General features: G+C 37.8%; 1 protein-coding gene across 1 annotated transcript in view; it reads right to left on the minus strand.

The window, feature by feature from the left end:
• LOC130457151 (TATA box-binding protein-associated factor RNA polymerase I subunit A-like) overlaps positions 1-13,625 on the minus strand; it is a 50,903-nt gene that overhangs the window by 28,799 nt on the left and 8,479 nt on the right. Inside the window, exons 3-6 of the mRNA XM_056815968.1 lie at positions 12,606-12,775; positions 10,306-10,419; positions 8,285-8,483; positions 3,478-3,608 (exon numbers count right to left, since the gene is read on the minus strand). Coding sequence (XP_056671946.1) covers positions 3,478-3,608; positions 8,285-8,483; positions 10,306-10,419; positions 12,606-12,775 — 614 coding nt within the window. The remainder of the gene's footprint in view (positions 1-3,477; positions 3,609-8,284; positions 8,484-10,305; positions 10,420-12,605; positions 12,776-13,625) is intronic.

The following is a 13,625-nucleotide window of genomic DNA, read 5'->3' on the forward strand; positions in this document are numbered from 1 at the left end:
ACCAAAAAATAAATAGGGAAAGGTCAGCATCAAACTACTGAAAATTAACCACAACTATCTCACAGTATTGACATAACTCAGTCAAACACTGCAATTCATCATAAGTCTATGATACTATTTTTTATTTAGAATATTTTTCCATGGTTATATGATTGATATTCTCTCCTTCCACTCTTTCTCTCCACTCCTGGAACTGGCAAGCAGTCCCACTGGGTTATACATGTATCATTGTTCAAAACTGATTTCCATGTTATTCATATTTGTAGTAGAGTGATCTTTTAACATCAAAGCCCTAATCATATATCTATCACACTGTGTGATCGATCCTATGTTTTCCTTCTGCGTTTCTGCTCCCACAGTTCTTTCTCTGGATGTGGATAGTGTTCTTTCTCCTAAATTCCTCTGGATTGTCCTGGATCATTGCATTGCTGCTAGTAGAGAAGTCCATCACATTCGACTGTGCCACAGTGTATCCGTCTCTGTGTACAATGTTCTCCTGGTTCTGCTCCTTTCACTCTGCATCAATTTCTGGAGGTCAGTCCAGTTCACATGGAATTCCTCCAGTTCTTTATTCCTTTCAGGATAATAGTATTCCATCACCATCAGATAACACAATTTGTTCAGCCATTCCCCAATTGATGGATACCCCCTCATTTTCCAATTATTGGCCACCACAAAGAGTGTAGCTATAAATATTTTTGAATAAGTCTTTTTTCCTGATTATATGACCCGTTTTCAGATATTTTAAAATTTTAACTGATGCTACACACTCCAAGGTATTAAAATCTGCTTTCTTTTGGGCTCTCAAATAGTAACGAAGAATTGGAATGTGTCATAATGCATTGGATAGCATCCTAGATTTGGAGTTCAAAGGCCTAGGTTTAAAATCCCAGCTCAGCAATCTATGTAACTGTGGACACATTATTTAACTGGGTCTCAGTTTTCTCATCTGTAAAGTGAGGTTACTCTATTATTATTATTATTATTATTATTTCTAGGTTTCATTCCAGCTCTAAATCTATGCTATGAATTGGCATCTACAATTTCACCACCATCTGAGTCTTGATAACCAAGAGAGGGAAAAAAAGGAATTGTACGCAATTCTAAATATTTGGTTAAAAAAAAAATCAATTATCATGGGCAGCTGGTGGCTCAGTGGATAGAGGCCTAGAAATACAGGGTCCTAAGTTCAAATCTGACCTCAGACAGTTTTGAGCTATGTGATCTTGGGCAAGTCATTTAACTCCAGTTGCCTAGCCCTTACTTCTCTTATGCCTTGGAACCAATAGTTGGTATTAATTTAAAGACATATAGTAAATACATTACAAAAATATTCATAGCCACACTCTTTGTGGTGGCAAAAAAATTGAAAAATGAGGGGGTGTCCTTCGACTGGGGAATGGCTGAACAAATTGTGGTATCTATTAGTGATGGAATACTATTGTGCTAAAAGGAATAATGAGCTGGAGGAATTCCATGTGAACTGGAAAGACTTCCAGAAAGTGATGCAGAGTGAGAGGAGCAGAACTAGGAGAACACTGTACACAGAGACTGATACACTGTGGCACAATCGAATGTAATGGACTTCTCTACTAGCAGCAATGCAATGATCCAGGACAATTCTGAGGGGCTTGTGAAAAAGAACGCCACCCACATCCAGAGAAAGAACTGTAGGAGTCAAAACACACCGAAGGAAGACATTTCCTTGATCACATGGTTCAATGGTGATATGATTGGGGATGTAAACTCTAAATGATTTATTAATAATATGGAAATAGGTCTTGATCAACATGTAAAACCCAATTGAATTGTTGGCTTCAGGAGGGGGAAGGGAAAGAGAGGAGGGGTGGAAAAGAACATGAATCAGGTAACCATGGGAAAATATTCAAAATTAATTTTAAAAATTATTTTAAAAAACTTTTAAAAATTGAATACCAAATTTAACCACCATTTATCAAACTGTAAAGATTTTAAAAAATAAATAATCAGTGAAAGTGAATGCATAATGTTCATAGCATACTAGTAAAATAAACATTCATGGAGGCAGCTGGGTACCACAGTGATTGAGAGCCAGGCCTAAAGAGGGGAGGTCTTGGGTTTAAATCTGGCCTCAGACACTTCCTAGCTGTGTGACCCTGGGCAAGTCACTTCACCACCGTTGCCTAGTGTATTTTCATAAAAATCCAAGATTTACAAATTTTGTTCAAGAAAGATCTTCAAGGAAAGAAGCTTGCTAACTCCTAAAATCCAGAGAATGAACTATTTGCAGAAAGATGCCTGCAAAACCTACACTACATCACGAAGATCCAGAATGAACTTTGGGTGTGGTTGATTGAACATTTATTTGAATGTATACTCTTATGCCAAAAGGGGACTGCCCCCTAATTGGTTTTTGTCAATGTGCCCAGCAAAACACTGGTTTTGCTGTCTCTCTCTTCTATTCCCCTCTTATCTCTAACTATTGTAGTTTCCTCTTAGAAGGTAAAATTTCGTATGCACCTGTAGTTAGAATATTTAGAGGTACAAGATGATTATGTTAAGTGATCAACTGGGGAGACTAGTCCCCCAATCATCATGGGGTGGGGAGGGATTGTGAATTTTAGATTTACTCCACCCTGCTTAGTCTTTAGAATTTTAGCAACCAGGAATGTATACACCCCCACTTAAGTATTAAGGGTGGAGGAGGAAGGTCTATGACCCCGTGTGCCAGCAAGTGACAAATCAGAAACAACTGACTGACCCCCTGGGCTGTCTAAAGCCAAATTTAAGCCACCCTTGGTACATGTGAGACACAGGAAGTGACATAAAGAACTGCCTTTATATTTCATGTCACTTCCTATGAGGGGGTACTTGGCAGTGGAACTTGACTTGGAGGAGCCTGAGCATGAGACCTCAGACTGCTTTCCTTAGATAATCATGTGGTGAGTTATAAGGTTGACTCCCCTTTCCTTGGCTTTTCTGGAGGCAACAGCCTCTGGGAAGGCCCATCTCTTGAGACTCCCTTTCCTTGGCTTTTCAGGAGGAAACAGCCTCCGGAAAAGTCCCTTGGCTGAGGCCTCTGAATTCCTGCTGGGTTCAGACCAGGCTGGGGCAGCTATCCTTCCCTTTTCTCTCTCTCTCACTCTTAATTTTTCTTCCTTCTATTGTAAATAAACTACCATAAAATTCCATTCGGATTTGAGTATGTCATTGGAATTTAGAATTTAAATCCCTGGCAAGCAACTAAAATATATTCCGTCTCAACCATAAAATTTACCCTTACCACTAGCCCTTACAGCTCTTCTGCTTGGGAACCAATACATGGTATTGATTCTAAGGCAGAAGGTAAGGGTTTTTTAAAAATTCATATTTAAGGATTTTTTATATAATCTTCCTTCTGGGCTATTAAAGATTAAGGAAAGTCTTTGAATATAAATTTTTTAAATATACTTATGAAAATGAAGGAAGAACCAATTATACTTTGAGTAATCTGCTTACCTCTACATAACTCTTTACAAAAGGGTCCCATATTCCAGGGATTTTAATGATCTCATGAAGATTTACTGATGCCTGTCGGAAGTAGCTGTGCATGTCCTGGGTTGCTGCACTGGTGGCAAAACCGTCTGTATCTGTGCAAAGATTGAATTTTCAAAATTATTTAGACACCTAGAAGCAAAAGCTCTAAGGGACCAGCATCCCTCAAACCTCTACCCCCCCCCCAAAAAAAGGGAAGAAAATGTCTCTTAGTACCAGAACTTAGCCAGTGTCTGTGGAGATTTGGCAATGGGAGGTGGCGGGGAAACAGCAGACTAAGAAGTGACATGAAAAATGCAAAATAATAGATGTTCTACATATCTTTTGACTAGGATAGAGTTAGAAATTGAATACCAAATTTAACCACCATTTATCAAACTGTATGCCAGGTACAAAGGATGGCATACAGGTAAGACACTATCCCTGACCTACTGAAGTTTGCAATCTAGCAGGAGGCATATAAAATATACATAACTAAAATACAAAACAGACCATGGTGAATTCCTAAGAAAGGGAATGAGCACAGAGGGTGGCTAGTCAAGGTTTGAGGAAGGAAAAGCTATTTTCAGATGGGGATGGAGAGGACAGAAAATGGCTCATAAAAGAAATGATATTTGAACTAGGTCTTGAAAGACAAGATTTCAGTAAGCGGGGGGTGGGGGGGGGATTTGGGGGAGGAGAGGGTGGCAGCAAGAGGGAGGAAACAGACAACAGGGTAGAAATTCCAGATCTGGGGGATAACATGAACAAGCAGAGAATTGGAAGAAGCTGGGCCATGCCTGGGCTTTGCCAAAGTACAGAATGTGCTGTGGGATGTGAAGATTAAATTAACTCTCCCTGCCCATTTTTAGATTTAATCACCAAAAGTGTAAACACCCCACTCACAATTGAGTGGGGGAGGTCTGTGACCCATGTGTGCAATAGTGGGTGACAAATCAGAATCAACTGACTGCCCCCTGGGTAATCCTAAGCAAAGCTTTAGACTAAGATTTGTCCATGTAAAGTAGAGGAAGGCACAGGAAGTAACGCAAACAAGCGTCTTTTAAAGGAGTTACAACTTCCTGTGAGAGGAAGTTCTTTGTGCTTGGGACTTCTGAGTGCCTTCATTCTTCAGAGTTCTGAGTTCAAGATGGAGGTTGATGAAGAATCTGCTTACTGGACCTGAAACCTTGGATTTGGTGAGACTGTTCTTAAGTCTCTTCCTTTTGGACTGACATGTGGTGAGTGAAAGCGCTGACTCCTTTCCTGGATTTTCTGAAGAGACTGCCTCAGAAGGGACCTATTCTCTTGAGAGAGGCTCCCTGCATCCCCAAGTCCTTGGCTCAAAGTCGAAGCCTCTCTGACTAAGGACTAAACTCCCCTGCCTAGGTTGAGCCAGGTACCAGAGCAAAATACTTAGTACGTAGGCTAGATATCTTACCCTATCCTCTCTCTGATTTTCTTACTTCACTCTTTCTATATTTTATAAATTGTAAAATAAAATATCTTTGAAATTTCATAAAAATTCCCAGCAACACTATTCTTAAATAATCCAGTCCAACCTTTTATAAAAAAATCCTCACATTTTCTACCCCCTTACAGGGAAGTACGAGGAGCTACAACTACAAAGATAAGCTGGCATCCTATGACAAAGGGACTTAAATGTCATACTAAGGACTTGGGACTTTAGCAAGCAATAGGGAGCAGCTGAAGTTATAAAATAGTAACATGTACAGAGGAGTAGAAAAAGAAGATTATTAGTCTGTGAGATGGGTGGTATGAAGCAGAAATGAGATTCCATGCAGCCAGAGGCAGCTAAATGTCTCAGTAGATAGAGCTCAGGCCTGGAGTCAGGAACCCTTACAGTCCTTCTGTTCCAAGGCAGAAAAGCAGTAAGGGCTAGGTAGTGGGGGTTAAGTGACTTGCCCAGGGATAAATAGGAAATGTCTGAGGTTACATTTGAACCCAGGACCTCCCATCTCCAGGTCTGGTTCTCTAACAATTGAGTCATCTAACTGCCCCACATATGGCAAATAATTAGTATAGTAAAAACAAAATTACAGTATTTTAAGTATTATAAAATACTTTTCTAATAACCTGTGAAGTAGACAAAACAAGCATCACCTCTGTTTTATGGATGATATAATTGAAGATTAGCAAAGTGACTTCTCCAAATTCAAACTCACATGGCTAGTAAAACAGATTTGGGACATGTAAAGGCCATTTAGAACAGAAAGGTCACCCTTCTAGTCTTTGAAAACAGAGTTTCAAATAGTGTGATGGGGACACAAGGCACATTAAAAGGCATGGAGAAAAGAGTTGTTGATAAAGAAATAGAGGACTCTTGCATTGATCACTTTTCCCAAGAAGTTTAGCCATGAGGAGGGAGATGAGATGACACAGATATATCACAGAAAACTTTTCTTATAGACTAAAAAAAAAAATCAAATTGGAAAGCATTCATAGCAATGATAAAATTGAAGGTACATGAAAGAAGACAAAATGAGTAAAAGACAGAACCCAAAAGATACAGCAAAATAAGGGGCACAAAAAAAGACAATAGCCTGGGCAAAGATAGTAAAGCAAAGCAATATCTTCTTCTTTTTTTTTTTTTTACTTTTACCTCTGAGACAAGAAGCTAACTGCAAAGATTTAAAAAATACCTACTATGGCAAGGCACCATGTAAGAACCTGGGGTTACAAGAATAAAGTGGAATACTCTATGCTCTCAGAAAGGAAGGAGAGAAATGGAGAGAGAGAGGAAAACATTAATTTTAAAAAGATCTAGGGGGTTTTAATTGCCTACAATCTCAATGACTCAATAGTGTCTATTAGAATCCAAGAAAGCTTCCAGAAATAGGGAGGTGAAAATGCTAAGGTACTTTGCTCTAATCAGACCACATTTGGTGTGCTGGGTTCAGTTTTGAGTTTCATCATTTAGGAAGTACATTAATAAGCTGAAAAGATAATGAAAGATCTCAAAGGTAAACAAAATAAAGGCCAATTGAAAAAAATGGGGGTATTTAGCCAGAAGATGACTTGGAAGAGATTAGGAGAAACATGTTATCTTCCAAGTGGGTAAAGGACTGTTATATAGAAGAGAGATTAGATTTGTTCTTTTCAACTTCAAAAGGCAAAACCAGGAGAAATGGGTAGAAGATGCATAGCGACAAATTTAGGCTTGATGGAAGGGAAAACTTCCTAAAAGTTAGAGCTATCCAAAAGTGCAAAAAGACACTTCAAGAAATAGCAGGTTCGTATTCACTGGAGGACACTAGTTAGACATCTACTTATTAAATATATTGTACCGGGGATTAGTTGGATCAGATGCCTTCCAACTCTGAAATTTTGGGACTGTGAGTCGAGTTGAAGAAGCTCCTATCAGATGGCTGTAATCTGCCCAGTAGGAAATGAAGTCATTTGTTCTAACTGTTATAGGTATACTTGGGAGTTGGAGAACAGAAGAAAAAAATGTGCAAATCATTCTAGGAATACAGATTTTATGAATTTATGGATTTTATGGAAGGATTTCCAAATAGCAATAAGGACTCCGCTGTGGTTAAGCATTATAAGTTTATAGTAGGTGAATCAATTGGATTTTATGACTTTCTCCAGGGACACTTAGGAACCCAGAAGCAGCAGAAAAATCAGATGGTGGACTCTCTTCAGGAGTTAAGGATTAGGGGGCATCTGGGTGGCTCAGTAGATAGAGATCCAGGCCCAGAGATTTGAAGTCCTGGTTTCAAATCTGGCCTCGGACACCTCCTAGTTGTATGACCCTAGGCAAGTCACTTAACCCCCATTGCCTAGTCCTTACCACTCTTCTTCCATGGAACCAGTAGACAGTATTGATTCTAAGATGTAAGGGATTTTTTAAAAAAGAGTTAAGAGGGGGCAGCTGGGTAGCTCAGAGGATTGAGAGCCAGGCCTAGAGACCGGAGGTCCTAGGTTCAAATCTGGCCTCAGACACTTCCCAGCTGTGTGACCCTGGGCAAGTCACATGACCCCCATTGCCTAGCCCTTACCACTCTTCTGCCTTGGAGCCAATACACAGTATTGACTCCAAGACAGAAGGTAAAGGTTTAAAATTAAAAAATTTTTTTAAAGTTAAGGATTAGCAGCTCAGAAATAATAGAAGGTTTTGAAGAAAAAAACTGCCATAAGGACTGATAAATAGCAATGGACTCAAAACTAAAATCAAAATAAGTTCTAAGAATATAAATCTAGAAGCTTGAGGGTATGACAGTCAATAATAGGAAGACTAGGAAAGGTTATCAGTTTGAAAGGAAAAGTTGGGATATAAGTTTCACATGCCAGCAGTGGTAGAAAATGGGTATAATCATGCTTGAATGAAAATGGAAATGTTGGTACAAAAGCATGGAAAGGACTAAATTGCAGGAAAATCAGTTCGGTTTGACAAAATTTACCTCGTACTATCATTTACATGTATTAGTCTTACAAAATGACCAAAATGGACTTCATTACAAATTTACATGAAGGAAAATCCACATCTACAAGTCATTACTATGTAAAGATAAAACAATTTTTAAACTATTAATGGCAGTTAAATTTTTAAAAAAACAACTGATTGTTTTGTAGATGCCAATGAAGATTCCCATCTAGGACAGTTTTGAGATACTAGAAATTATACCAAAGGAAATGATGAAATTTCCTTTACTAGAGATTTTCCTTTCTCTGCAATATACAAATGAAGTCTAGAGATGAATAAAATAATCTCACAATGTCCTTTCCACTCCTAGATATCATAAGGTAAAGCCTAAAATTTACTCACCAAATCTGGACAGTTCAGTCCTCTTTTTAGACCATGTGTAATAGTCCAAAAGTCCTCTATATGCCTGAATAAGTTTAATTAATTTTTCTTGGGATGCAGACATTTCACCGTATCTCCAGCTTTCTGCTTGGTTTAGATTTCTGTAAGCATCCTCAACCATTCCCTTATGCAGAAGGTATAACGCATGTTGTAAAGAGATCTACAAGGAAAAAAAAAATGCTGGGTCATGGGGTTTCAAATATGAAAGGCAGAAAAGAATAGGGAATAAAAAGGTAGCCTCAGAATCAGGAATGCATGGATCCAAGTCCAACATCTGGCACACACTGACTTTATGACCCCAGCAAGTCCCATCATCCCATAAAGGCAATACTCTCAAAAATGTCAATTCCAATCTGAAGAAGGAATCCTAAAGGAATTCTTTACATCAAGGAAATTATAAGATGAGACACAGGAACTACAGGAATATATAAAAAAGGTTGATAAATAGTCCCTGATGTTAAGAAACTTAAATCTAGAAGACAAGACTGATGTTCGTGAAACAATAAGCAATATAAATTCACTACTCCAAGGCTTGATTTATAATCTTTTTTGTCTTCCATTCACTGACATGAGATGGTTATACCTTATAATTTCATAATCTTTTGGTGTTGCTGGGGCAAATTAATCACCCTGCAGCCAACCTGGTGATGAACCTGTCCAAAAATAGCTAGATTGGTCCATGGAGAACAAGCATGAATCAGTTAGTCATTAAGTCTAGCCTGATAGGTCCTGTTAGAGGTTGACATCCGTGGAAAATTAATATTGAATTATGATGTACAATTGGTTTCTCTTATTGGCCTCCAAAAATAGTTTGATTTTTAAAGCATGAAAAATCTTTCCCCAAACTATGAAACGGGGTTGGGTCCTCCCTTCTTTTGCTTAGATCTTTTATAGGCAAGGTAGAAATCTATTCTTTATTTATCTATAAACAAGAACTCAATAATGAAATCAACTCTAGCCCCAATGGTGTTCCAGTCAATTGTGAAGAGGAAAAGGTGTGTTGCCATTCCCCTGAGATCCACGTTTTTTGGTGATGAAGTGGTAAGGCCACCTCTGAGGTCACTTCCTATGGTACCTGTTTTCCAATCAGAAATCTCTTAGGATATCCTGGGGAAAGACTGGATGATAATGTCTTAAGGACTATACAGATATGCAGGGAAAGGAAGTCAGACTCTTTTTTGTCCCTTTCTTGCCCCCCCCCCCCCCAGTCTACTTACACTTAAGCCCCTGCCCTCTCTGGCCTAACCTGGTTGCCTGGATGCTCACACTCAGTCTCTCTTTTTTGGACCTGCTTAAGTTTTGACATCTGTTTGGACTGTGGAGGGAGTCCAACAGCTAGTTAGAAATCTTGATCAGTCATCAATAAATTAATATTCAAAAAATTTTAAATATAGCCTCCTGAGAATTTCATTTATTACAATTATATTATTATATGAATGAGATGGAATATTAATATGATTGAGAATGACAAAATGAATAATATAACATAACCACAATTATAGAACACATTCACTCTGAAATCCTTCTCTGGAAATCTGGTAGAAATTCAAATAAGAGAGTCTTGGTATTTTCCTTTTGAAAATACTCAAAGACCAGAAAAGGCCAGAGAACATGAGAGGATAGTGTAAAGAACTAAAGAAACAGTAAGTCAGGTAATAGATGCTTTATAGTCACTCTTCATGAAGCATCCTTTTATTCATTTAGGGGTTCCACTATCCCTTCCTATTCCCTTCCATCAATTTTTCATCATCACTGGGATCTTAATTGTCAGTATGGTGCAGTGGGTGGAGTATTGCACTTGGAAGTCCAAAAGACCTGGGTTTATATCCAATTTTACTATATATGTGACTCTGGCCAAATCACTTAACCTCTATAAGTCTCAGTTTCCCCATTTGTAAAATGAAACAGTGGTACTGGATGGCTTCTAAGCACACTTTGAGATCTAAATCATTGATCCTACAGTGCTACAAGTCTTTCCTTACCTTTAAATAATTCTGGACACCAATATTTTTCATCCGGTCAGCAAAGGCACTGAAGGTCTCAATATTACTCTTGGGATGGTGATATAAAATTTCACTTCCCAATTTCCAAATGTTCTGCCAAGAAAATGTAGCATAAAGAGGAAAAGATAAGATTAAAAATGTTAAATTCTTTCCAGTTTCGATTTCTAGCAGAGAAAACTATTATTAAACCCCATTATTTCCTTAACAAAAAACTTTACAAAACATTAAACTACCAAAAAGCTGGGACCAATCATTTCATCTAGAGTGGATGAGGCATGTGAAAAGTCAAAAGTAAACTATATTTGAATCTAGAGAAATTATCAGCAAAAGAGTATCACCAGCCTAATAAAAATAATCTCTTTACTTAGTTAAGCCTACTTTTATGTTATTCCTACCCACCAAGATTTAGGATTCTTCTTTCTGATGGGCTTCTTTATTTTTGCCTTTTTTTCTCCTTCTTTCTCTAATTTAACCATAAAATGTTCACTTCAAGGAAGCTATAATTGAAATTCTTAAAACATAGTCTTGGGATCTGCTGTGAGCTGCATGAATAGCCTCCATAACATTCCCAACAAGTGGCCATCCAGCCTGTTTATTTACTAGGAACTCATTCCATTATGACAGTTCACTTTATTTCCTGAAAATCTAACTAGGAAGCTTTTTCTTACATTAGGCTAAACAATCTTATTGTGAAATTAAATTTATTATCCTCTGTTTTGCCTCTATGTCCTAATGACCATTGGCCTTTCCATCTGACTCACAGCTGAAATCTCCTTTATGTGCTGTTTCTCCTCAAGTAAAATGTTAGCTCCTTAAGAACATAGATTGTCTTGATTTCCTATTTATATCCCCAACACTTACCACAGAACTCTGAAAACAGTTAAGTACTCCTTCCCCACCACCTCCACCTCTCTCTTTCACTTTCAAAAAAGAAAATCCAATCCAGCAAACATTTTTAAACCCCTGCTGTCAAGAAGGAACTATCCCAGTGCTGGATATATAAAGACAAAATATAGAGCTAGAAGATATAAATGGATAAGTATAATAATATATAATAGAAAGTAGGAGGAAAGAGTGAGCACTGTCAACTCTGGGGATCAGGAAAGGCTACCCAAAAGAGGTAGCTCGTGAACTGAAAATTATAAGATAAGCAGGAAGGAAGGTAGGATTCTGAGAGGAAGATGAGGAGGAAGTATCTACCAACATGGCACATATACAGGAAATGGAAGGTCATACCTGGGGAACCTCTTTAGATCAAACATAAAAAGCATAAGAGCAGTAATGTGCAATAATAAACCTAGAAAGGGAGACTACAGCCAAATCATGGGGGCTTTAAATGCCACACTAAAGAATTTTTGTTTTTTTTAGTTTTGTCCTAAATAAAATAGAGAGTCAATTAAATTTCTAGAGAAGGGGGTGACAGTCAAACTTGTACTTTAAAGAAGACACCTTTGCAATTATGTTGAGAATGGCCTGGAGAAAGAAGAAGCTAGAAGCCAAAAGACCAATAGGAGACTGCTGCAATGGGCCAGGGGAGAGGAGATGAGGGACTGAACCAAGGATAGGGCTCTCTGGGTGGAAAAAAGGTATAGATTTGAGAGATGCTGTGGAAATAGAATCAACAAGAGGTGGCAACTGATTAGTAAAAGAGTATAAGATAGTAGAATGAGTCAAGAATAATCCCACCACATGCTGAACTGGTCCTTTTTCTTGACATAATCTAAATGTTCATTCTTCACAATTCAGAAATGAATGTTTATTTCATTTATAGAAGGCAAAACCACAGAATCAAAGAATTTTAGAGCTAAGCCTTACTGACTTTCTAGTTCAATTATTCCTTTTGAGAGATTAAGGAATCACAGCCCAATAAGGTAAAGTAATTTGCTCAAGATAATACAGATTCAATTTGCAAATAAACAAATAACTGATTTTTTTCATCAATTATAGTCAAAAGAAGCAGAAATTATGAAGTCAATGGGTGGTGATCTGTCTCCAAATAAGGGATAATCATGATGATTTGCAAATTTTACAATTATTCATTCAACCATCCCATCACTTTTTAAATCCTACTTCATTACAAACACAAACATATAGGGAAAATCCTCCTTTCATCTATGCACACAACCTTCAGTTGAAGTTGCTTTTATTTAAAATACTCTTTAAAATGTAACAAAAACATTTTGAATAAAAATCTTTGAGTCCTGAGAAAATTCCTCATCCTCAATAAAAGAGAAGAAGGAACTCGGACTCCCTCTTATTCCCATCATTTGCTCACTTGCCTCTGGGGCCACCTGCCGTTTCTGGCTGTTAAAGTCCTCCAAGGTCTGGAGATAACACTGCAGGAACTCAGAGGCTCGTTGCCATTGATGTTTCAACAGGGCTTCCCGTATGAAGTTTAAACAAATGCTTGTTGTCTGAGCAAAATTTGTCCCCTTACAGCCACGACTCACTTTAAAAAATAAAGTTAAGCAGATAGTCACCACAGAGTAAAGAATAATTAATTTTGTGAATACAGACATTCCCTATATAAGGTTGCCTTGACCAAGATTATTTTATGAGAACATCATTAATACTTTTAAAAAATTACATTCCTCTTAGGTGTGGAAACTCTGATATAACACAATTCAGCCAGTTATCCATTATCCCTAACGTTTTACCTAACATTAGATTTTTATGACACTATCACAGAATCAAAGAAAATTAGACCTGGAATGATCTTGTCCTATCCCCCATCCCATTTTACAGATAAGGAAATTGAGCTTTAGAGGTGAAGTGACTTGTATAAAGATCACATAGTTAATTTCTAGGGGTAGCTGTAAGACTCTATGGAACTGGTTCTCCTGACTTCCTATAAGGACCTATTCATTACACTGTGCTTTGGCAGAAAACATGTTTGTTTCAAATACTTCTACTGATTGGTTGGTTGTTGGCCTTCATATTTGAAGAGGACCAAAATTACATTACTGGTAATACCTTTTGACTTGGGCATAAACCGGATTTAAGTAAGGAAAAGTTACATGAAGTTGTCAGCCTCTCTCTCTCTTCCAATCATCAAAGTTCAGTAGCAAGACAAAAGTGAAGAGGGCTGATAATGGCTAAAAATGCAGTGGAGAACCTTGGCTTCTTCAATGTCTGATCAAGCTCTAACTGTTCCACATCCCTGTTTTACTGCTTTTCTTATTAAATTTTTAAAACAACAGGGCCTAAAGTCCTGATGATGAGCTATGGTCATACATCAGATTCTGGACCAATCTGAATTTCCTATACACAGTCCTGGACAGAACCTCCTCAAAGTTGTT

The sequence above is a fragment of the Monodelphis domestica genome, chromosome 2, assembly GCF_027887165.1.
Source record: "Monodelphis domestica isolate mMonDom1 chromosome 2, mMonDom1.pri, whole genome shotgun sequence".
Lineage (NCBI taxonomy): Eukaryota > Metazoa > Chordata > Mammalia > Didelphimorphia > Didelphidae > Monodelphis > Monodelphis domestica.